This window comes from Ictidomys tridecemlineatus, chromosome 4 (genome assembly GCF_052094955.1).
Source record: "Ictidomys tridecemlineatus isolate mIctTri1 chromosome 4, mIctTri1.hap1, whole genome shotgun sequence".
NCBI lineage: Eukaryota > Metazoa > Chordata > Mammalia > Rodentia > Sciuridae > Ictidomys > Ictidomys tridecemlineatus.
In genome coordinates, this window is record NC_135480.1 from 177958841 (window position 1) to 177983882 (window position 25042).

The 25042-nt window shown below is 47.0% G+C and overlaps 1 protein-coding gene across 1 annotated transcript in view; it reads right to left on the minus strand.

Annotated features, from left to right (window-relative positions):
• Gabbr2 (gamma-aminobutyric acid type B receptor subunit 2) overlaps positions 1-25042 on the minus strand; it is a 352225-nt gene that overhangs the window by 203652 nt on the left and 123531 nt on the right. Inside the window, exon 3 of the mRNA XM_078047869.1 lies at positions 255-425. Coding sequence (XP_077903995.1) covers positions 255-425 — 171 coding nt within the window. The remainder of the gene's footprint in view (positions 1-254; positions 426-25042) is intronic.

Consider the following 25042-nt stretch of genomic DNA (forward strand, 5'->3'; position numbering starts at 1 on the left):
GATTGCTTTCAGATGGTCACTCTATCGTCAGTAAGCAGGACGAGGCCACAGGGCCTTTTAGGAGTAAGGGGAAGAGTGACAGGGGAGGTCTCACTCCCCTCTAGGGCCATGGCTGAGGGTCCCACGGGCCCAGGTGCACATCCCTCAGCTACCAGCTCTTTTGTCAGAGGCCAAGCAGCCTCCACGGTGCTGGTTGAATCTAGCAGAGCAGCCCAGGGTGAGCCCAGGCCCCGGGGTGCAGATGCTGGGCCTACCTCGGAGAACCTCTGCACGTCCTGCGTGAGCGTGCCCACGCGCTTCCAGTGGTAGTGCTTCAGCAGCTTCAGGATGGCCGGGTTCACTGCGTTGTCCGACGGCACCGTCCGGAAGAAGTAAGGGTATTTTTTCTTATCAGCTAGGACAGGCGTGGTGGCAGCAAAAGAAAGCTGAAAAAACAATAAAAAAAAAAAAAAAAGACGATGCTTTTTACTAGGAGCTCAGCAGCCCTCCATCCTGTCTTGGGACAGAAATGCATGGTGCAAGGCATTTTTTTTTTTTTAAGGTTTTTGATTGTTAAGAGTAATACATCCAAATGGAAGAGATGGTTAAAAGGTGCAAAACAGGAGAAAGAAGGACAAAAAAAAAAAAAAAAAAAAAAAAGAACCAGGCATCTACCAAAGATCCACCATTAATGTGGGGGTCTGTTTCTTTCTCATCTTTATGCACAGTGATTGGACTTTTTTCAAAAGTTTCTTGAGATCACTCTACATACACAGTGCAACTGTTTTTCTCCTAGTTAACATTGTTCTACAAACACTTAGTCATTCTGTTAAAAACTCCTTGTAAACATTTTAATAACTGTATAATATTCCAGCATATGAACATATCACAATTTACTGAGTCGCCTCTAATTTGAGGACATTGTTTGTAATTTGTTCTATTATTCTGCAGGCATCTTTGTGCATAGCATCTTCCCCTATATTTCAGGATTATTCTGTAGGACAGAGTCTGGTATGTAAAATTGCCCAGATAAAGAGAGGAAATGAAACCCGGCCCAGTGGTGCAAACCTGTAATCCCAGCTGCTTGGGAGGCTGAAGCAGAGGTTCAAAGGCCCTAAACAACTCAGTGAGACCCTATCTCAAAATAAAATATAAAAAAGGACTGGAGATGTAGCTCAGTGGTTAAGCACCCTATGTTCAATCCCTGGTACCAAAGGTAGGGGAGAAAAAAGATAGGAAATGAACCTTTAGACTGTACTTATTTCCCCAAAGAATTTTACCAATCTGCATATCTGCTGGTCAGGTATAATCAGAGGGCCAATTTCACCACATTCTTGTCAACAGGGAACAGAACATTTTTCTATCTAATTTTTATAATGAATTATCACTTTCAAAACCTGAATCATTGTGTTCACAGTTCCTCGTGACGTTGAGCCTTTTCCATGTGGTTCTTAACAAGGAGCGTGTCCTAGTTAAGGAATTTCTTTTTCGTGTCCTTTACTTTTTGAGGTTCTTGTAATGCTTTTCTAATTGAATTTAATTAAGACTTTTTATATGTACGGGATCCAGGTCGGGCTGTGAGAGCTGTGGCAAAGACCTCTGTCTGCCTCTGCGTGTTGGGTGTGGGTATTTTAATTTACACTCAGTAGTCAAATCTGTCTGTCTTTCCCTTTATTGTGTCTTCTTTAAGTGCCAGTAAGTTGTTAAGTTGCGATTTTAATGATCTGTCCAGCTTAAATGTCACCACTCCTCTGACACTTCCTCTGATCTCGGCTCTCCTTTCCCTGGGCCTCTCCCACAGAAGGTGGTTATCAGCCTTTTTGATCTCTGCAGGGTGATGGGGAGCAATGGCATCTTCTAGTTCTAATTTGCATTTATCTCATTGTGAGTGAGGCTGAGTCTCTCATCCTATGTTTAGCAGCAATTTTTAATTCCTTTCTGGAAACTGTTCCCATCCTTTGTCCATTTTCCAGTTTGACTTTTAGTCTTCCCCTCTGTTTGTAGAAAAGTGATCTTCTATATTAAAGAAATTAGCGCTTTGCCATATAAGTTGTTTATTGTTTTGGTCCAGTTTGTACTTCATCTTTTGATGTTGCTTATAGTCTGATTTTTCATGCAAAAGTGTTTTTGTTTGTTTGTTTGTTTTTGGTACCAGGGATTGGACCCAGGAGTGCTTACCACTGAGCTGCATCCCCAGCCCTTTTCTGTATTTTATTTAGAGATAGGGTCTCACTGAGTTGCTTAGGATGTTGCTAAGTTGCTGAGATTGGCTTTGAACTCACGATCCTCCTGCCTCTGCCTCCCGAGCTGCTAAGCACCACTGTGCCCAGCTAAAAGTATTGTTGTTGTTGTTTAAGTGGGTGAATTTATCACTTTTTTCTCTTAATGTCTTCAGATTTTGTGTCATATTTAGAAAGGCCTTCCCTACTCTGAGATTATGAAAGAATTGCTCATGGTTTCTTCTAATCTGTTCTTTCTCCCTCCCTCCCTCTCTCTCTCCCTCCCTCTCTCCCTCCCTCCCTCTCTCCTCCTCTCCCTTCTCTCCTTTCTTTGGCATCATTAAATCTTTGATCCAGAGAGGGCAAGCTGCAGCAAGCTCAGTCTGCACTGTCACCAGTGTCCTCCTGCACCCTTGCTTGTCTCAGCAGCAGCTCTCAACTCTATACATCCCAGAGTCTAGTTTCCGCATCCAGGGAAACAACATCCTGAACACTTCTGTCCCAGAGAAAGGTCCTTCACTGGCACTTTCTCCCTGGGCTCCAGGAGGGCAAGCTATCGAGATCCATCCTTTTCCCTGGTCTGATCAGAGTGCAGTCAGCCACTCCCTCAGATCCCTGGAGGTCCTGTGTCCACTCTGCAAGCCCCTGCAGATCCAATCTGTTGCAGCTGACCGTGCAACGCCCGTCAGCCATTGCCTGAAGCTAGGGAGTGCCTCGAGAAATCGATTTCTAAGATCCCCACAGAGACAGGGACACCTCAGAATTGGTAAGAGTCAAGGGCAGAATGACTGTTGAAAAGATTCTGGGTAGAATAAGGACCAATGGGAAGAAGAGAGTAACCATCCAGCGGGGTGCATGGAGGAGCCCCCACATTCAGAGTTGTCCAGCAATGGAAACCCTGCCAATCGAAGTAGTGACATCCCTGTGCCTGGAGGTGTGGACAGGGAGTCTGTGCCATAACCTCGTGAGAACAGAAGGGTCCCACAATGTCTTTGGACCCTCCAAAAACTGTAGGAAAAAGTTTGTGTGAGTGTCTATGTGCATACAAATATACACATATTTTTTTTTCCTGAAAAAAAGATTTCATGGCTTTAACAGATTCACAAAGAGGATCCCATAATCCAAACAAAATCCACACACCTGCCTTCGGGTGAGATTTAGGTCCTGTGGAGAGTGCCAGAAAGAACAGCTCTGTACAGTCCTCTCTAACCTATTATCCACGATTCTTTTCTCAAGATTAAAACCACCCTGCAAGTTTCCTCTGCTCACCAGGGTAAGGGGGCAGCTATCTGAAAAAAACTCGGGAGCAACACTTTTCAGGACCTGGGATATTATGCATGCATCGAAGCCCCCAAAATGCTTATCTAATACAATTTGGAAAATATTGGTTTTCTGATGTGATTTCTGAATCACACTCTGGTTGATACTTTACCGTTATTGTCCCATTAGTTCCAGGTCCACAATTAATTGTTGCTCCAACAACCTCATATGTTTGCCCTGTAGGTAATTACGGTGGTTACTGTTCAGTGAATAAATGGTCCATTGTGTTTACCATAGGCTTGGAGTACAATCTATGCCCCAGGTCTAAATCATGTTGGGTGCAAAATATTAACTGGCGCCGACATTTTCTGCACCATTTGAGATAATGCACATTTTGATTGAATTGCTGTGCGTGTCTCTCTTTCTCCGGCTTTAGCCTCTTGAAACTTTCTTCCATAGGCAGGCTCAGGTGCCTACTAATATTGCTGAACTTCAGAACTGGGGGGAATCTAAGAAATCACCTGGTTTGGGGGTTCTCTATCCTGGCTGCACATTGGAATCACTTGGGGAGATTTTTAAAAATCTGATAACTTGATCCCACTCCAAATCAACTAAGTCAGAATTCCTGAACCTACAGCCCAAACAGTGGTATTTTTAAAAAAATCTTTCCAGGTGAGTTTGATGCCAAGGGACGGTTGAGAACCCCCAGTGCAGATCAATACCAAATTACTAAGATTTTCTTTCTGTGCTTTTATACAGTAAACTCTTGTAAAAGTTCCATGGTGTCGGGAAGAAAAAAGTTATGAATAAGCAGACTGAAGCTAAAAGATGGGGTGATATTGAGTTATCCACCATAACCAATAAGAGGTGGAAGCAGGACTTAAACTCAGGACTAAAGGACTCCTAATATCAGTGCTATTCCCTGCCCGATGGCTGTCCACTGCATCCTGCGTGGTCCCCAGACCTTCCTCCTCCAGCATCCGCAACACCAGGGCCACCAGCATCAGCACCCTAACTTAAAGACCCACACTTCTGGGCTCCCTGCCTTATTTCACACAACCAAATTAGTTTCTGAACAGACTGTGATCAGGGCTCCAGTTAATCCCTAACCAGGGATCTATTTCTGAGAGTATTTTAAATTTTAATTCATAGTTTTTGTTATATCTACTTTTATTGCATTGTTTCGAGAATTTTTGGCCTGTACAGTGTTTGCTTTGGCAAATTATTGAGATTTTCTTTCTGGGCTTTTATACAGTAAACTCTTGTAAAAGTTCCATGGTGTTGGGAGGAAAAAAGATGCAGTCTCTAGTTGTAAGCTATAGAATCCTTTATGAGACTACTTATGCATAATAGATATAATCAAGCTCTAATTATATTTTCATATGCTTCCTATTTTTGCTGACTTGGTCTATCAAAAGCTGAGAGATAGTATTACTAAATTTTTCTCTCTTGCCTCTGACCATTTCCCCGTGTTTTTCAACAGTGTCTGCTTTGAAGCTTTGATTTTATGTTGTTTTGAGTGTAAAGGTTCATCATGATTTTTATTTTTCAGCAATGTGTACCTTGTCTAATACAAATAGCAGGTACTTAGTGAATAGTCATTAGATGAATTGAGGATTAAAACATTTGTCAATGTATAATAAATATCTGTGTCATTTTATTGCTTTTGGTTTTGTATTATATCTTGCTTGATATTAAGATATGACCCGCTGGGCACGGTGGTACTCATCTGAAATCCCAGTGACACGAGAGGCTGAGGCAGGAGGATCATAAGTTCAAAGTCAACCTTAGCAACTTAGTAAGGCTCTAAGCAACTTAGCAACACCCTGTTTCAAAATTTAAAAAAAAAAAAACAAGCAAACAAACAAAAAGGGCCGAAGATGTGGCTCAGTGGTTAAATACTCCTGGGTGCAACCCTCAGTACCAAGAAAAAAAAATATGACCCTTTAGTTTGTACTCATGTTTCCGTCTGTAGCTTTGATCCTCCTTCTATTTGTATTCTGTTAAGATTATCTTAAATATTTAATTCTTGAGAACAGCACATATTCTTTATGTGCATATATTTCTATAATAAATGCTTGGTCCTGCACCATCTCATTAACCATCTGATTCTCTCTTTATGCCTTTTTGTTTCCTTGTGTTCCCTTGGTATGTGATCTTGGACACACCTCTATGCAGGTCTCAGCCTGATGGAGTGCTTTCTGATATTCTGAAGAAGGGAAGGAATTGGAAACTTGCTGAGGATGGGCCTCTGTTGTCTTGATAATGATGGAATTTGGCTGGGTATAAAATCCTTGGGCTACTACTTCTTTCCCTTGAAACTACAAAGTGAGGCTCAAGAGAACTCTGAGGCTAGCTTAGTCACTGTTCATTCATAGGGGACTGGTTTTCTCTGCTTGAATGCTTAAAGGATATTTTCTCTTGGAATCAAAAAAAAAAAAAAAGTTGCCAGGATAGATCTGGGTGCAGCACTCTATTTGATCTGCGATACAAAGTGTCCTTTAATTTAGACACTGAAGTCTTCCAACTCAGAAAAAAAATTATATATATATATATTATTTAAATTGTGTATATTATACATAATAATCATTTATACACTAGAGCTAGTGTATTTATTATATACCATACTTATCATACTGTATATATTATACATAATAAATACTGCATACGTAGTGTGTTTCTATTGTATTCGTATGTATTCTCATCTCCTTCTGGCACACCTGGTTATCATATGCTGTCTCTTCATTCTGCACATCCATAGTTATCATAACTGCTGTCATGATTTCATCTCTTGATTCTTGTCTTCATTTTAGAAGAACATCTTATTTTATCCCATCTTCTTTATTACGGAGTATGTGCATATTAACTTTCACCATTTTCTAGTAAAATGGCTATATCATCCACAGTTCTGGCAATAAGGCATAAGGGTTCTTATTTCTTCACTTCCTGGCCAATATTTGGAGTTATCAGACTTCCTAATTTTGTAAGTCTTTAGGAGACAGAGTGGTCCTCCTTTCCTGTTGGCCCGGGAAGCTCTCTATGATATAGCCGAGCAGATGTGCACACGCATGTCAGCCATCCGGGGTCTTTGTGCTGAGTTTCCTGACCTGATTTGCAACAGCCTCCGCTTCGAGCTTTATTGACGGGAATGCATTTTTATCGTGTTATGGACATTTTGGGTTCACTGTTCACTTCATGTGATTACATTCCCTCGCCCATCCTCTTGTCTCAGGCTATTGCATGGGACTTGTTTTGTGGAAGGTTGAGGATGCCAACCACCCTTCTGAAAGTTCTCTTCTTTATCCTACAGTAGATGGTTTTCAGAAGTGGACTCTTCCCCTGCTTCTTTTGGGTATTGTGCTCCTTTGATTATTTTTGAAGTACTTTTTCAAAGATGTTTTCAATGTGCTCACCTTCAGAAGCAAGGCAAGTCTTTCCAGATTCAGCTTATCAGGAGAGAGACACCACAGGTGGACTGCTCTTGGCCCTGTTTTCTGCCTGTTTATGACTGGGAACGTTTCTTAGGAAACTGAAGGGTAAGTATCTGAGCAAAGCTATTGGTGTCTAGTAGGCTCTCACCTTACGCTGGTTTACAGTGATTAGGTGACATCATTTTTTATTCTCAGTGCCTGGTTTTCTAAGACTCTGCATCAACATGGTACATTAAGTTCCCCTGGTGCATTGCTGCTAGTGTTCTTTTCTGCCCATTAAAAAAAAAAAAAAACCAACGCAATTCCCAAAATGCAGTGCACTTAGAGTATATTCCTCTCCTCTTCCTATTCAATTTTCTTTTCTAGGAATTTATAACTCTCTGAATTTGGAAAGACACAGGAGGAGCATGAAGAGAAAAAAAAAGTACTTTGTTTGCCTCGGAGATCAGCCACCATGAAGTAAAGGCATAGCTGTCCGATTTCAAGATCCTGGTCTCTAATCCAGATTGGGGGTGGAGGGGAGGAGAGAAAGGAATGTTCATCTATTTTCAGGATATTCACTACTGTGTGAGACAAGGTTTAGAGTGCCAGGAGGTGATGTTTTAGGATTCTCTCAATCCAGATTCATCTACTGTAGAATTAGTGGATCTTCCCAAGGAAAGCTGGAGGATGTTCTGTTGGCTACTGTTAGTGTTAAATGCTCCCCTTTGGTTGTTTTGTTTTGCTTCGTGTGTGTACACCATTCTTTAATTTAGTAAACCTTATATTCTTAAATAGTGCAAAGTTATAGGTCAGGTCACCCCATTAAAAGTATTAGGAAAATTGCAAATAAATTCAATCTGAATTAATCAGTCCATGACGTAGCAGGGCCTCACATTCTCCTTTGCATGGTTTAGATGCCATTTAGAGCAAGGGTTGATGGGAAGGTTTGGAGGTTCCTGATATGCACTCTCAGACTACTGTCTATTGGGTTTTGCCTGCTGCTGTGCCCCCCTCACACCCCAACCCTGCCAGCTGTGGGCACTGAGTGGGACTTGGAGTCCCCGCCTCTCCCTGCCCCCCATCTGCAGCCAGGCAACACCTGGAGCACAGAGGGGTTCTCCCTGCCCGGAGCAGGTGTCCAAGGGATCCTTGGGCACAGCCTAATCCTCAGAAGATCCTGAAGCCGCATTTCTTTCTTTCAATCCCACCCAGGAACTTGCCTGGGTATTGTGATAGTGAAGGCGCCCAGAAACTGCCCAACCACACCAGCCACAGGACCTCTGGCTTTGCTGAACTACCCATGGCCACCTGGCCTGAGCAGTGGCCAAATCTCCTAGCATCTCAGTGTCAAAGGCCCAGTTCACAGAGTGCGGTGGACTTCTCCTGGAAGCCAGGACATCGGCCAGGCGAACAGCTTTGCACCTGGTTCTCATGGCCAAGAGGGTCTTTCCAGAAGCCCACCACAGAGCAGCAGGTCCTGCCTTCCACTTGTGCCCAGTGCTGCCCGGTTATCCCACTCATGCTCACGCTGCCCCCACCCCAGGCCAGTGCCGCTGCTCTTCTCACCTTACAGACTTCCAGGTTAGGAACCTGGCCGCGGAGGCAGATTGGTGCTTACCAGGGCTGGGGGCGGGGTAGGGGTGGGGGTGGGGGACTGGAGAGTGACTATTTAATGGGCACAGGGCTTTCTTTGGGGGGGATGAAAATGTTGTAGCACTAGTCAGCGGTGATGGTGGCACCACACTGTGAGTGTTCTCGATGACACTGAATTTTTCACTTTAAAGTGGCTAACATGGTAGATATTCTGCTATGTGCATTTGCCCAAGATCACAAAACTTAGAAATGGAGGAGTAGAACCCACACCATCAGGGCGCACATCCCCCACCCTCATAGTCCCTGAGATGACACACGACCCTCAGTCTGAACCCCAGAGACACCCAGCAAGGAGGGAGCAAGGCAGGTGGCGACCCAGATCCCCCAGCTCCAAGACCATGGGTTTGACCCTCAGCTCTGCCTTCTGCCCCCGTGTGATCCTGTCAAGTCACTTAACCTCTTCTCGTTTGTCAGGGAACGGGACCGCTCTGTCCCAACTGCCTTGCTGGGATGACGTCAGGATGTGAAAGGACTGTGTGGCCTCCCAGGCTGTACAGACACAGGGGGTCCACGGTGCTCACGGTTAGGACGCTGGCCAGGTGGTCGAGCTGGCTTTGTGGAGAGCCTATGAGCCCAGGGGTCCTGTGGCTGTCTTCCCAGGGACAGGATTACTGTTACCCTCTCATTTACACTCGCCCAGCCAAATCCAGTCTCTGAAATGCCTGAGAATGAAATTGTCCAACAGTGGGTTGACAAACGGACAGAGAAGTGAACTGACTGCCCAGGCCACCACCCAAGTGGCTCATTGTGATGTGAACTATCTGAGGGACAGACAGTCTGCATGGACGAGTCCGCCCTGGTGACCCATCGGTGCTTTCAGATAGACTATCATCCATTTTACAGCTAGTAAAACTGCGGTCCACAGGAAGCGCGCACGGTAGTAACAGAGATGGAAACCACTCTTTGGACGTCATGTCTGGTTCTTTCTTCAGCCCAGCTCTGAGGAGTCCATACAACAGGGAGGAGAAGGCTAATTCCCAGGCCTGGGGGGAGGGGATCTCTCAAACACAGCAAGTTTCCAGGGGGGGCTTGGCTGGAAGATTTGGGGCAATGCACATGTCACCAGCACAGCGGGATGGGAAGAGAGTGGCCAGCATCCATCTCCCAGAGGGACACTCTGGCGGGCAGCAACAGGTTTTTGAGTTTAGGGTCCGTGCATTGAACTGGAGCAGTAAGCAACCCATCGCGCAGGCAGAGAGAAATGGAACACTGGCTCCGGCCACTCCAAGGCCACTTAAGGATCTGAGGGACCTGGGCTCCACCTGTCTCTTTAGGAAAGAGCAAGGGCAAGCCATCTCCCCTGTTCAGGCATCTGAGTGATGCCTGTTTCCTTGTAGCTGCAAAACTGCCTTTTCTCTCCAGTTACTGAAGAAAATGATTAAGGAGCTTGTTGGTTTTGAGTGGGTGGATTTTTTTTTTTAATCTCGACTTATTCAGACAATTTTTTTGTTTGCCTTACTTCTCTTTTGCAGATATAAACCTAGATGAAAAAATGTAAATACATCCCCCAACTTCACGATCTTTATTAAATTCCAAGCCATTGACGAATTCTTGCCAAACGTAATTCCTGCATTACCTGATTTCGGGCACCTGAATTGAACTTTTCAGCAGAAATAAGGCATTTCCAGGGGGGGATGGTTGAAACAGGGGTGGCCGCAGTTGCTAAGTGCTAGGTAGGGAACTCGGGCCAGATGCAGGGCTGAGAAAGCCAGCGAGCCTTGCTCTTTCCTCGGCCGTGAGTTTGCTGACTGTGTCTGTAATTAAATGAGGGAGGTATTTGTCATCTCGGGTCCCTTTCAGCAGAGCTGAATGCAACGCAACTTTCTCAGGAAGCTTTTGACAAAACACTGTTTGTGGCCAGTGCCAGGAGGTACACAAAGTGTGGGCCGGGTGTGCTGGGAACTCAGGGCCACTTGGGGGCTGTGCCAAGTGGCCTCTGCGCCCAAGTCCTGGTGGAAAACCATTTGGACACCAAGTACCTCAGCGTAGACGCCCGTGAGGTCACTGTGATGCGGAGGGGCAGGAGGGTGCTGGTTAATGAGCGCCTGGCGAGGGGCTGGGTGCTGTGCTCTTCTCAAAGCCCCCATATGACTGGGGCCCAGGACAGCATGCGTAGACTTGCTGGTAGGTTTTAAATCTCTGTCTTCAGAGACAGTCTGGGCTGGAACCACTTGGGGAACAATCACGGCTTCTTCCTGCAGGTGAGTCGAGGTTTTCATCACTGAGAGGTGACCAGCAGTGCAGCCTTCACCACCCCTTTTCATGGCCATACTCACTGAGACTAGCAGCCATTTGCAAGCAATGCAGAGGAGACATTTTTTTTCCTCTATGGAGAAACTGAGGCAGGAAGATATAATGACATGCCCGGGGCCCCACACATAGTAAATGGCAAAATTAGGATTTGAGCTTAGCTATTTGACTCCTTGAAATGATCAAATAACAAACATGGAGTAAGCATCACAGGGAGAGCTTACTACTTACTCTCTCACTGAATGTGCAAAACAGCCCTGTGAGATAGTCACTAGGGTGACCTGCAGTTTTTCAGACAAGGAAATAAGGCACAGAGAGGTTAAGTCATTTGTACACAGTCACATTGCAAGCAGCTGGCAGATCAGAGAGACTAACTTCACAAGTCCCCACCCATTCCACAGACTGCTAAGCTTCTTCTCTATGGTTTAAGGATTTCTAAGACACACTTGCTTCCTTTGACTAATTTCAATCATTGCAAAAATCCATAATAAAGGCAGAGTGGATTGTATTACTCTTGCTTTATAGGGGCAGACACTGAAGCTCAGAAAGGGTAACTGACTTGGTCAGAGTCACATGTCAGCAAGCGGCAATGTGGGGCTTGGGACTTTGGTTATCAGAAGGAAGTCCTCTCTCCAGAAACAAAAGGGCCTTCCTAGGGAGGGAGGCACCCAGATCTAAGATGGGGAGGCGACTGGGGCCAGGTGAAAAGGAAGAGGAAGAAAATATAAGATTTACTTGAAAGAAAAAAATAACCCACGGCAGTGGCTTATCATGCTTTGGATTCTATGATATGAAACAAAAATTATATGCATGCTATTTTTAAAAATTCTTCACAAAAATTTAAAAACCTTCATCCTCAAATATCACCTCAAAATATGTCCATTTTGAAGAATAATAATGAAGCTAATATCCACCTGCCCGTCACCTGATTTAAGAAATAGCTACTATTTGCTTGTAAGCAGTACTTGTGAAGTAGTTGAATTCTTTCTCAAGATATGATTATTTTGCTATGGGAGTTAAACATTTTCCTTCTTTGCCCCCTCCTTCAATATTTACACCATTATGTTATGTAAAGAAGATTAGAAAACAAAAATAACTCCCTCAGGGGCTGGGGTTGTGGCTCCGTGTTAGAGTGTTTGCCTTGTAAGTGTGAGCTACTGGGTTCGACCCTCAGCACCACATAAAAATAAATAAAATAAAGATATTGTGTCCATCTACAAGTAAAAAATATTTTAAAAAATAACTCCCTCAGATATATATATATATTTTTTTAATGGAAGGAACGTAGAGAAACAACAAAATGAGGTCAACGCTGAGCCATAGGGTGGCCCAAGAGTAAGAATTCTGTTTCCCCCTGGACAGACTGGGTCTGAGCAGCACCTCAGCCTGCGCCTAAGCAACTCTGGGAGATTTCTGCACCTTTGGGGACCTCGGTCTCTTCTTCTATAAGAGCAGGGTCATATTCCTGCCTCAGAGCTGTTGTTGAGATTCAGTGTAGCAGAGGTACCCAACTCATGCTTGCCAGCAGAGGGTCACAACTCCTGGGCTTCCAAGCCAGGAGGATGGGATAGTAGTTCTTATGGTGACATGGGGACTTTTAATTTCCACAGCCCTTTCACTCCATATCACCTCAGGTGGAGTAAGTATACCCACTTCATAGACGAGAGGCCTCAGTGGACAAAAGGGTTGGGTCACAGTGACGTAGCTGCCACCAGGCAGGGACATCATTCTTCATCAGGCCTTCTGCACCCTATCCGGGTGATTTTTAAATGGCTTGTTAATTACAAACACAATAATGATTAGATTGCCTGCCTGATTGTGTACAATTAGGATGTATGTCTTCAATTTTCCCTTAAAACTTCTGGTAAAATGTCCCGTTTCCCCCCTTACAGCTGTGCAGGTGACAAATGCAGGAAATTAACAAATGACACGAGGAGTCTCTTTGGTTCCCTGGGCTCCTTTGCACTTGGCGTCGGCTGGTGTCTTTAGGGGTGAAAGCGTTCTCGTGTGAGCACAGCTGTGAAGCCAACTGCCTTTTAATTACCACGCTGCAGAAATCATGCCTCCTCACGTCAGTGTGGCACCTCTAATTACCCGACAGGCTGGGCTCACATCGTGGGGGAAGGTGTGCGGGGCCCCGCTCCACTCTTGCGGCGCGAGGGGACACACACCTCCCATCCCTCGGGCCAGCTCCTGTGCTCCAACACCTCCTCCTGGGGGCCCTCCCTGCTCTCCCTCAGTCCCAGCACTGTCCTCCTCCTCCTCCTGTGGGGCACTAAAGGGACCGGTGGCCAGGCCCACCGCAGGGATTGGCAGGTGAGCTGTCTGTTCTCGGCAGCAAAGGTAGAAGACAGGCAGGGAAACAGCCGGATGGCAGCACACCTCCGTGCTCTGCCCTCTGGACCATGGCATGGTCCTCACACAGACCAGACCTGAGCAGGAAGGACAGTGCTGGTGTCCCTGGCTGAGGACGGTGGGGGCGGGGTTTGAGCCTGTCCCCTTGAGCCGATGGAGTCCAGAGCAGAAGCCTTCAACTAGACAGGCCAAGACTCCCAGGAGGCCCTCAAGACTCCCAGGAGGCCCTCGAGCCTCCCGCCCACTGATACACCAACCAGGAGTCCATGGAGGGCCTGGAGGGCAGAGGCCACCAGGCACCATACACCTTGTGTCACAGGGACACTAGAGCTGTCACAGAAAGTGTCATCTCAGACCCTAGTTGCCCCTGTGAGCCAGAGCCTTCTGGGAGCAAGACAGGAAGAGGCTGACCACGAGGCCCCAGGCCACAGAGACTTGCTTCAGCTTTCCAAGAAAGTGACGTTTCCTTTGATGGGACAGAGGAGGTCAGCGTGGGCCCTGTGGGCTGGGGCTGAGGTGCTTGCAGGGGCCTGGGCTGTTGCTGCCTGGCTCTGTAATAGAAAGACCCCACTCCTTGGGGGGACAGCCACAGTCTCTGCCAGATGCCTATTAGGCCTCAGTCGCCGACCTGAGGACTTGGGAAGATTAGTCCTGCGCTGACCACCTCTCTAGGGCTCTGTTCAAAACACATCGAGAGCTTGGACGGGCCACTGCTTTACAGAGAGTATGTCCTTTGTCATCACCCAGGATGAGGGCCACCAGGCCCACCCGGCCTCTCTGCTCCCCACCTGCTCTACCTCTCCAGCCCCCTTTTCCACCCTCATACGGCTCCTTCTGCTCCCCAAAGCCAGGCAGACTCTCTCTCATTCTGTAGGAAGAGGCCTTCCCAGCAGTGCCCCCACCCCCAGTCTAGGCCCAGGTGTCACCCCACCCCCCACCGCATCCCGAGCCTTATCACACCGTAATGGACTTGCATCTTCCTTCACTCAGAAAAAAACTTAATAAGCCCTCAAGCTGCCCCATGACAAACCCCAAATACTTGCTGAATGAATGAACGTGTGAATGAATACGACGGAGCTGACTGTGGTTCCAGGGGGAAAACTAGGATGGACATAGAGCTGTTTAAAGGAGGCTGGTGGCGATTGATGCGAAGAAGAAATACTGGACAGTAAGGACTTCAAGAATGCATCAAGACCTTGCAAAGTACTGAGCTCCCCGTCGCTGGAGGCAGTCAAGAAAATCCTCAGAGATGATCTGTGAGGCTCACAGAAGGTGTCCCCAAAACAACAGGGAGTGGCATCAGTCAGTGTTGAGTTTCATGGGTATCGAGGGCAGAACACCCCATGATCTCAGGTGATCCCCAGATGAGCAGTTTTAGATCTTAATAGATATGTTTTCCATTTATTTGCTTTTTTGCTACCTTCTTGGCAAATGATACTGAATCTCCATTTATGAGACTTAAATGGAGGACAATGAGTCAATTTAAAAAAAAAATATTAAAGAAGCAGATAATGTGAGTGGCGGATGGATTGGCAAATTCAAGACAGCGATATGCAAATGATGAAGTCTGGGAAACCCAGGATTATAGGTTCTTCAGGGAGTTTTACAAGAATAGGATCCTCAGGGAGGAAGGAAAAAAACCTACCTAAATCTTGATCATTTTCAGTGAAATGAAGTTGTAATGTGAACCTAAACAATTAGAGAATGAGCAGAACTTTTATCTGGGCACTGGGGAAATAGGCACTACCGGAAGTCTAAAGAGAGGGTGGATCTCTCAAACCAAAGAAATAGATTGCACAGGGAACAGAAAAAGAGAAATAACTGAAGAGGCCTAAGTAGTAGGGTTGCCAGATGCAGTAATATTAAGAGCATTCTTGTGCTAAAAAAAAAAAAAAATCTTTTTCTAAATTCAAATTTAACTGAAAATCCAGTATTCTATTTGGTAACCCTAAGTAACAATCCAAGGCAGATCTAGAAAAACAGGCTTGGGCCTGTGCAGTATCACCTGTGGGCTGACAGGAGCAGCAGAGAGGAGAGGGTGAGGCAGGTGAAGAACGAACGAGTGGGGATCCATTAGTTATGTCTGCACGAGCACAAGAGAAAACAGCGGTGTGGGTGCCATTCATTGATGTGCTGTTCTGGGCTTGTCCAGCTCTTGGTTTTAGACACAGAGGACCACCAAGAAGGGACTTGCCCAGGATCACCCTCCAAGTTCATGGCTGGGTTGGGCTGGGCTGGGCAAAATCTATTCTCTTCTCCATGATGCCTGCTCAGAATCAAAACACAACTCCACCAACGCCATGGTTATGTCACTGCAGACTACCCTCAGCAAACATGGCCACCCACATCATCAGCTGGAGTGCACACAGCCAGTCAAACCCTCCGCCGGATCCAATTCATCATCATGACTGCATCTGAATACCCCAGAATAACACAGAAGACGTGAAACAAAATCCACTTACACGGAGAGAATTCTGTCGAAGGCGATGTCATCGTGACAGCCAAGCTCTCAGAGATCTGAACCACAGCGCGGCTGACGGATCACCCTGGGGGTGGAGGGGGCTCTCTGTAGTGTGGTTTCACATTCAACTCTTGGTGGAAACTAAAAACTAAAAACAGGTATCGTGCTCTATGACGAAGCCAGGATTTCATTTAGGGATCACTGGATTGGATGGAATTGAACTAAATCCTCTTCCTGGGTCTCTGTTTCCTTGTTGTTACCAGAAGGTGGTTTTTATCTGAACTCTGAAATTTCATGATCTTGTAATTCTGTGTTTCATTTCATAATTTCTTCTCTCTTCGGGTGAGAACATGAACATTGCCAGAAGGAAGTCAGCAGTGGCTGAAGGGTTTCCCATCAGCTCTTTGACGAAGAGATTCTCTCACCCTAATTGCTTTAAACCTCCCACTTAGGTATTAGCCCTTTTCCTTGCTGCTCTTCTTAACCAAGTGCATTCACTTATTTTTTCTGTACTTTCCAGAGAAATTACAGATGTATTTTTCCTTTGACCTAGATGTCCCATTTCTGGGAATTACCCTGGAACAAGTAGGTGGCCAAGATTATTCCAAAAGACTGGAAGTGACCCTGGTGACTAGTCTACCCACAGAGGCTGGCTGGACGAGCTGTGGTACATCCACACAAAAAAGTGTTGCTCATCTGGACCAGGAATAGGGCTGGCTTTCTACCGCGCAAAGCAGCGAGCCAAAGAAAATTAAGTGGAAATAACAAGATGCAGAAGAGTGTCCATAGGATGCTGCCTTCTGGGTAAGATGGAGGGAAGAGGAAAACACACACATACACACACACACACACACACACACACACACACACCCATGCACACATCTGTAATAAGAAATAGTGCCAGGAAAAATATAAAAGTAACAGATCATGGGGCTGGGGCTGGGGGTGGGGCTGGGGCTCCATGGAAGAGCACTTGCCTGGCACATGTGAGGCTCTGGGTTCCATCCTCAATACCACGTAAACATAAAACAAAAGTATTGTGTCCACCTACAATTTAAAAAAAAAAATGTTGCTTTTTTAAAAAAAGTAACAGATCCTGGCCCAGCATAGAGAGTGGGATAGAATAAAGGAGGGAACCAGGATCAGAGCCCCAGATTCTCCATCACACCTTGCTGAATAATTTGGACTATGGAATCATATAAAAGCTGCATGTATTTGAAAACAAAATAAGACTATTCAAGAACAAATGAACTGGTCCCTAAAAAACTGAAAACAAAATAAAGGAACCTAAGAGCACATCAAGTTTCTAATAGAATCAAATGGAGAAAGATCTGTAAGGGGACTTTGGTCACATTTTTCCTGTCCAATCAAGGAGAACGTTCTCCCCTAACCCCCACCCCCTAGCATATTTATAGCTTTTATTGTGAAAATATTGAAATCTAAAAAAAGTCGAAAGAACAGTACAGTGAACACCATGTACCTGTCATTTACATTTGTCGTTCTCTACATCTGCTTTTCTCTCTATAAATATGTATGTGCTGTGTGTGTGTGTGTGTGTGTGTGTGTGTGTGTGTGTGTGTGTTCATGCGCACGCGCAGACTCGGGCACACATACATGCACACATGTAACTTTTTGGATTCAAGGTGTTTGAACTTGGCTCACAGACAACATGACGCTTTATACTGGAACAGCTCAGAATGCGTCTCCTAAGAATGACACTCTGCCATATCATTACAACGCCATTACCACACTTGTGAACATGAACAATAATTTACTATCATCTAATGCAGAGTCCACGAATTTCTTCAATTTCCCAAAACTGCCCTTCTCATTTTTATGATTCAGGAGCCAATCTACGTTCATGCTTTGCATTTGATGGGTTTTCTCCTTTGTTTTGTTCCTGGGCTTTTCCCATCTAGAGCAGTCCCCTGTCTTTTGTGGTAGCTTGTGTTGTTTTGAAGAATGCAGACCAGGTGACACAGGACGTCCCATATCTGTCTGAGTCTGTACTCATGGTCAGTTCGAACACTTTAGTTTAAAATATTAAAAATGAGTCTTTCAAGTGCAGTCCACTGAAAAGGCCCTTAGAAGCAGTGACCCCTGGGAGCAAGGAGTACATCCAGTGCCCGGATGTTGGTTTTCTCAATAGTCCCTCCCCTACCCCAGGAAGAATCAGGCCTCTTGGAGAAATGGCCCATCCCAGGACGAGGCAGGCAAAATATTAGGTGCTCAAGTTAGTGCTAAAGGAAGAGAGAAAGTGCCCAGGGAGGGAAAGAAAGGGCCAGAGAGGAACATTTCCAGCAGGAGAGCAGATTGAGAAAATGACCACCCTGTCCCTGTGCATCCGAGGCAGGGCAGTGTCATCTGTGATGCTGAACCACTGGGAAGGGCAGGGGTGGGGTGGCATTCTCAGGGCACATGAGTGTCACCCCAGGGTGATTTCCTGTTCCAGGAGGGGAGAGGTGACCTGACCACAATCTGGCAGATCCACCTTAACAAAGATCAACAGCAACAGTTCAGACGGACACTGCAGCCTCCTGACCAGCTGCAGTGGGAAGAACAGGACATAAAAAATGTCATCACTCCTGCTGAAGCTGTGTAACCCGAATCTAATCATGAAGGAACAAACAAATGGACCCTTCATGAAGCAACCGACTTGGGCTTTAAAACAAAACAAAACCAAGACACAAAAAATAATGTTCTACAAGTTAAAAAAAAAAAAAAAAAAGAGGACTGCTCTAGTTCCAAGTGATGGAGACCTGGCAGACGGTGCAAGCCCATCACATGCTCCCTGACTGGATCCCCCATCCCTGCACACCCACCCCCCCACACCTGTAGATGAACAGCAGTGAGGACATTTGGGGGAGAGTTGGAAACGTTTGAATGTAGACCATATATTAGGTAATATTATTGTACCCAGGTTCAATTTTTTAGATGTGGTAATTACATGATTGTTATATAAAGAGAATATAATCGTTCTTAGGACATTCATGCTGCTGTATTAGGGTGAAGTGTCATTATGTCTGCAAACTGTTGTCAAGTGCTTCTTTCAAAAATGTAAGTAAGCCAGGCACAGTGGCACACACCTGTAATCCCAGTGGCTCCAGAGGCTGAGGTAACAGGATCGTAAGTTCAAAGCCAACCTCAGCAATTTAGCAAGGCCCTAAGCAACTCAGTGAGACTCTGTCTATAAATAAAATTGTTCATAAAAGGGCTGAGGATGTGTCTCAGTGGTTAAGCCCCTGGGTTCAATCCCTGGTATAAAAAAAAAACTGTGTTTGTGTGTGTGGGGGGTGTGGGTGTGGGTGAAAGGGAAAGAGAAAAAATGGCCAAATGTTAACAACTAGTGTTTTAATTGGATATTAATTGTACTCTCTTTTAACTTTGTTTTGGTACATTTGAATTTTTCAAAATAAAAAGTTGGAATAAAACTGGGGGGCAGGTAAACTCATAAATAGAGCAACAAAGTCACTACCTGCGTTGAAAATAATGTCTGTCACTGACGAAAATATAGCATCGTTAATATATTTTTAACATCTACAAGTTCCTGATGTCACTTACATAGAAGAGAGAGATGAGAGAGACAGTGTCCAAAAGCAAAACCATAAACAAAGTTTCTTGGAGCTTCTCCTAGATTCCAGGCCATGCACTGGGAAAACAGGCAGACACTGTCCTGCCCCCATGGAGGGAGCTGTCAATCACAATGGCACTCACTGTGGAACTGAAGTTGGGATGGTGCTGCAGGGCAGGGAGAGATTATGGATGTGTCTACTGGAAACATGCTCTAGAGAGTCTGTTTCCCAAAGAAGTGCTGCTAAAGTTGAGAATTGGGGAAAATCTCTCTCTCCCTCTCTCTTTTTCTCTCTTTTGGTAGCACCAATAGCCAAATCAACATGGCATCTTAGACCGGGATGGTGCTGTGGAATAGCTTGCATGGGAATGGGGCGGGAAATGGAGCGAACAGTGCTTATATCTGCATCTGGGCATAACTTCTAAGCCTTTATCTAACCTGGGATTGTTTTTCTTAAGTTGATCCCTTTCTACTGCAGAAGGCTCAGTATCCGCATCATGGAAATAATAAATAATTTAATCTTCTTTGTGAACTGGTTTGAAGCAAAAGCTTCCCATACACTCAAACTGTATTGTAGGCTATGCTCTATTTTTAAAAAAAATCAACTCATTCATTATAATATCATCCCGAGTAGAACTCTAAGTACTACACGCTTGAAATACTTAGCATGTTATTGATTTTTATCTACAGCCAGTCCAACTACTTTCTGAGTCCAAAGGAGCCATTTTTTTTATATATGCAACAAGTTCCTGGAGGAAAAGTAAGTTTAAGAGGTGTGTGGGTGTGTGTGGCGGGGGTGGGGTGGTGAATGTGTGTACATGGGTGTGTGTGACGAATGACTTATGTAGAGAACAGTGCCCGTATGAACAGGCATGCACTGGTCCACGTCCTCTGCAGACATGGAAGCCCTTACCCACAAAGGCCTGGGAGGGGCTGTGGAGATACAGTGTCTGGAGCCTCCATGGCCTCTGGAGAGACCACTCCTAGAGGCCTCTGGGAGACCTCACCCTGTGGTCTAATGCAGCAGGAAGCAGGGCAGGTCTCTGCTCCCTTTGGATCTTATTTTCCTTCTTCAGGAAATGGACCTCACTAGCCCGAAGTCCACTCTTCCCCTCCCCAGCGTGGTCCTGAGGCTCAGATGGGAGTGAGTGGTGGGCGTTGTAGCTCAGTGGTTGCAAGCAGGGACTCTGAGGTCGCTGGGGACTGCCAGTCCTTCGGGAAGACACTCAACCTTTCTGTGCCTCTGTTTCCTCATCTGTGGAATGAGGCGAATAATGGGGTCCACCACAAAAGGCTGGTGTGTGGAGTAAATGAGTTAACCTAAGTGCAGAGGTAAGAACCACACCTGGCTCACGACACAGGCCAACAGGGTGTAGGCCACTGAGATTCCGGGTTGGTGTTGTAAGGGGCTGTCCAGGTGTGTCCAGTGGCCATTTCTGTCCATTCACCTACATGATGGCAGATCCCCAGCAAGGCTTCAGGACAGCCAAGCTCGATGGGCAGGACTGTCCTTGCCCTGAAGGAGTTCACGGTGTGGCAGGCAACGCTGAAACTTCATCAGAGGTTGCAGGGATTGAAGAAAGGAGGAGGGGGAAATGCACCAGGAGGGGTCAGCACCTCTATCTCTGAGAGCAGGTGGGAAGATGAGTGGGGCTTCCTGGAGGAAGAAGTGACACTTGAACCAAGTATCAGGGTCTACTCAGGCCTCGGCCGGGGAAAGATGCAGGGGAGAAGGCATCCAGCCATGGGACAGCATAGGTGCCAGCCCCAGAGCTCCAGAGAGCAGGCACTGTCCCTTAGCACTAGAGGAAAGGACAAGAGGGGGAAATCTAACAGAAATGCTGGCAGCACAGCTCTGCCGTGACCCACGGGACCACCTTGCCCAGGCTCTGAGCTCCCAAGCCTCACCTCCATAGAGGAAGGTGTTCTCTACCTGGAGAGCGCAGGTGGGCATCCAGAGACATCGGAGCTGAGGGCTCGACATAGGTGCAAGGCCATTGCCTCTGTTCTGCATGGAGTTACAGGTGCAAGTGGCCTTGGCCATTGGCCACCTGCTGGGTTATTCTCATGGCATCTAGGAATGAGGGGGAACCAGGCCCTAGGAGCCAGGGGAAATCACATCCAGGGACCCAAGAGAGAAGATGACAGGCTTGAGGCAGACACAGATGGCTCTGAGCCACAGGGGACAATGATATGACAATACTAAGGTTATCAGGGCTCATCAACTGGCTTAGCCCTCTCCCTTTATAACAAGAGCCCGGAGGAGACAGGGATACCCCCAAGATCTCACTGCTGACCAGACCCCAGCACCCTGTCTCCACCTGGGAGGTAGATCAGGAGGCTACCTGGGTTCCTCTGTGCTTCAGAGAAGGCCCAGAATGGAGAAGGAGAGCAGTGCATGGCACAGGCAACCTCGTGGCCACCGTCCCAGGCCACCCTCCTGACAACCTCTAAGATATGTAATGCCACTGGATGAGGAACTGAGGCTGGGAGAGGCTAAGTAACCTGCCTGGGGTCAGCAGCTAAGAAGGGCCAGAGTCTGGATGTGAAGGCCGGTGTGTTTGACCCACGCCAGGAAATACACCTGCTGTTATGGGTAGGTTGGCCTCTCTGGGCCACCACAGCCTCCCCTGCACAAATGAGCACAGCACCTCATCAAACAGAACGTAGGATGGGGCAGTCAGTGATGCACTATGACATGAACGCTGGACTTCTGTCCCTGGAGCACATGCCCAGCAGCTCACTGTGCATCTTCCCAGGAGGAGAGCAGAGCGCTTACAGATGCACATGTCCAGGCTCCAGGGTACGGAGTGGTGGGTACAAGGCTACCTGGCCAGGAGACATCAGAGTCAGGACCAGAAGTCAGGTCTTCTCCTGTGAGTCTGGGGCCTTTCTTTCCACTCTTCCTTGTTTGGAGTCACCGGCCCTCTGTGTGTCCCTGGCCAGTAAGTGGTGGGGGCTTTACTGGCTAGAAGAGCCTCCTAGGTCAGCCTGTCAGGACACACTCCCCACCACGGTCTGACAATGGTCCTTTCGGTTCAAGACAAAAGTGAATCCTGGCTGGGCGCAGTGCTGCGTGTCTATAATCCCCGTGGTTCTAGAGGCTGAGGCAGGAGGATCTCAAGTTCAAGATCCGTCTTAGCAACTTAGCAAAGCCCTAAGCAACTCAGTGAGACCTTGTCTCTAAACAAAATATTAAAAAAGGAGCCCGGGATGTGGCTTAGTGGTTGAGTGCCCCTGGGTTCCATTCCTGGTACAAAAAAAAAAAAAAAAAGTGACTCCTTCGGTGGGGTGGAGTGGGGGATGAGCAGTTGTCCCTGAAACCAACTCCAGAGTCTGCACACTGGACCTCCATGCGCCACAGACACACCTGGCCTCCCTTCAGAGGCCCCTGGTAACCCTGGATGAGAGGCTCCTGGGAGCGGCCAGAAACATCTAGGATCTTGCTAAAATTCAGGCTTGGGGCCAGCAGGTTGGGGATGAGGCCTGGGCTTCTGCATCTCCAAACTGCTCCTGGGGGGCTGCTGCTGTCACTACTGCTGTATGGTGACCCCCATGTTTAGAGAATCTCCAGACCAGTGTATCCAAACCTCCCTGATACTGGAACTTCCAGGGCCCACCTGGTGATTCCTACCTCGGTAAGCATTGCCTAGACCAACCTCCTCACATGGTGCCTTTATCTCCTCAGCCTCTTCTCCATGAGCCACCCAGGTGCCACCGGAGGGGGGTTTGTCCTGCTAAGCAGCGGTTCTCATCACTAGCTGCATCAAAGCCCCTGAGTGCTACGCAGCACAGAGGCCTGGGCTCCTGAGGGTATGGCCAGAACTGGGAGGGTGACCAATTTGACCTGGTTTAACTGGGACTTTCCTGCTGTTAATACCGAAAGTCAAGAGCCCTAGCTCCTGGGAAACTTCCAATCCCAGGTAGATGGGGATGGCTGATCATTCCTGGTGGGTTTTGACATGTCACCAAGGTCATCAATTACAGAACTAATGTTTCCAGAATACTATGGAGTGCGTGCAGGGTGCCTACTAGGCACCTGGCACTAGGTTCTGCATTATCGTCCTACTCCTGTGAGCTTACTCGGTTGGTATGGTCCCATTTTACATGTTTGTGACCCTGGAGGGGAGTTAGTTTTCTGACTCTGTCTCCTGCTCCTTCCAGATGCAACCTGCAATTCCAGACTCAACTCAATGCCGTGGCCGCGGTTGTGCGGATGACCAGCAGCTCCACTGTACCGTAAGTAGCGCGAGTGATTTATTTATTTAGAATGAATTATTTACGCCCCGTATACTTCCAGAAAGCGGTTGGGGTGGCTGGCAGTGAAAGACGCATAAACAATAAGGCCACTGGAGTTACCCACTGGGAACTGATATTACTTTAGATACCATGGTCTTGAATTAAAAATGGGGGTCAGAACCTTGCATTGAATGTTTCCCCAGATCGACAGGAAAGATATGGGTTGGGTCTGTGGCAGAAATAGATTGGAAACTTCTGTGTGCTCGATAGCATCCTGCTCTTCTGTGACCTGCCTCAGTATCTGTGAAAACTCAACCAGGAAAAGCACTGGAGCCCTCTCGCTGCTGCCTCGGGCTTCTTTGGCCTCTCCTGCAGGTTCTCTCCGTCTTCACCGAACTGTTCTGAATCACCTTCATGGTCTGTGGTAGTTCATTTCAGCCACACAACTTTGAAATTGGAGACAAGTGGAGACCTATAAATCTTCAAGGAGTTCCCTGATCAGGGCTCGGTGTGTGTCTCAGATTGCACGAGCATTAATATTACATCTGCAGGGCTCACGGACTGCAAAAGGCTTCCACACACTCCACCTTCCCTCTAGCTAATGCTCTCAATAGCATCAGAAGAAGGGCAGGCTTGATCAGTCCCGTCACACACGTGCATTTGGTGGGCTCTGTGGGGGCTGCTAATTTGCCCCAGGTCTGCTCAATTAGTGACAGCAGCAGAAAAGCAAAGATCCAGAGCTTTTGAATTGCAGTTCTCTGTTTTGGCTACTGCACCAAAATGTCATGTCTCTCTCTAGGGGTAACAGTATTGGGTGGTGAATTGCAGAAGTCTGGGAGAGCCTGTGAGCGTATACAGTAGGTACAACACTTGCTGAGTCAGAGAATACATGAATAAAATGAGCATGAGTTGGAATGAATGAATGAGAACCCCTTTCCCCTGAAAATCAGTGGGTTTTGCGGGGACCTGTGCAAGCCAGGTTGGATGTGGGGACCACATGTCTCCACCCTGTCTGTGGAAGGCCTGCGGTTTTGATCATGAAGGATGGTGAATCCTCAAGGCCAAGGCAAAGCTGGAGAGTGAATATTCTCCCCTGTCCCTCATGCACACTCCTGGGTCCTGCACCAGGCCATAGGCGGGGCCAGGCAGGAAGCAACTGATCAGATATGGCCACTGTCCCTAGGGTGCCACAGGCTGGTGGGGGAATGAACTTGAATCAGAAATGAGGACACTCTGGAGCAGAGGTGGGACTGGAGAAGAGGGCACAGTACGCTTGAGACTTGGAGCTTGGAGGAGGTAGCAGCTCCCTTGGGAGAAATCAGGAAGTTTCCACTGAAGGAATAAAATTTGAGGCTGGCTCTAACAGGCTGGCCTCGGTTTCCCAGGTGAAAGGGGAGAAAAGTTCTGCCAGGCATCAGGGACCCCCTGGGGGAAAGCTTAGTCCTGGAAGAGCACTGGTAGTTGAGCAGCCTCAAGGAATTCTGGGTGCCTGGAGCTGAAGATTTGGGGCAAATGCATAGGAGAGCCAGGCACAAGCCAGCACCGTCCCCCGGAGCCTCCACACACTCCTCTTCCTATTCCTCCACCTTTGCCAGGGGCTTAGCCTGCTGCCCCTCAGTCCTGTGTCTCACCTCAACCAAAG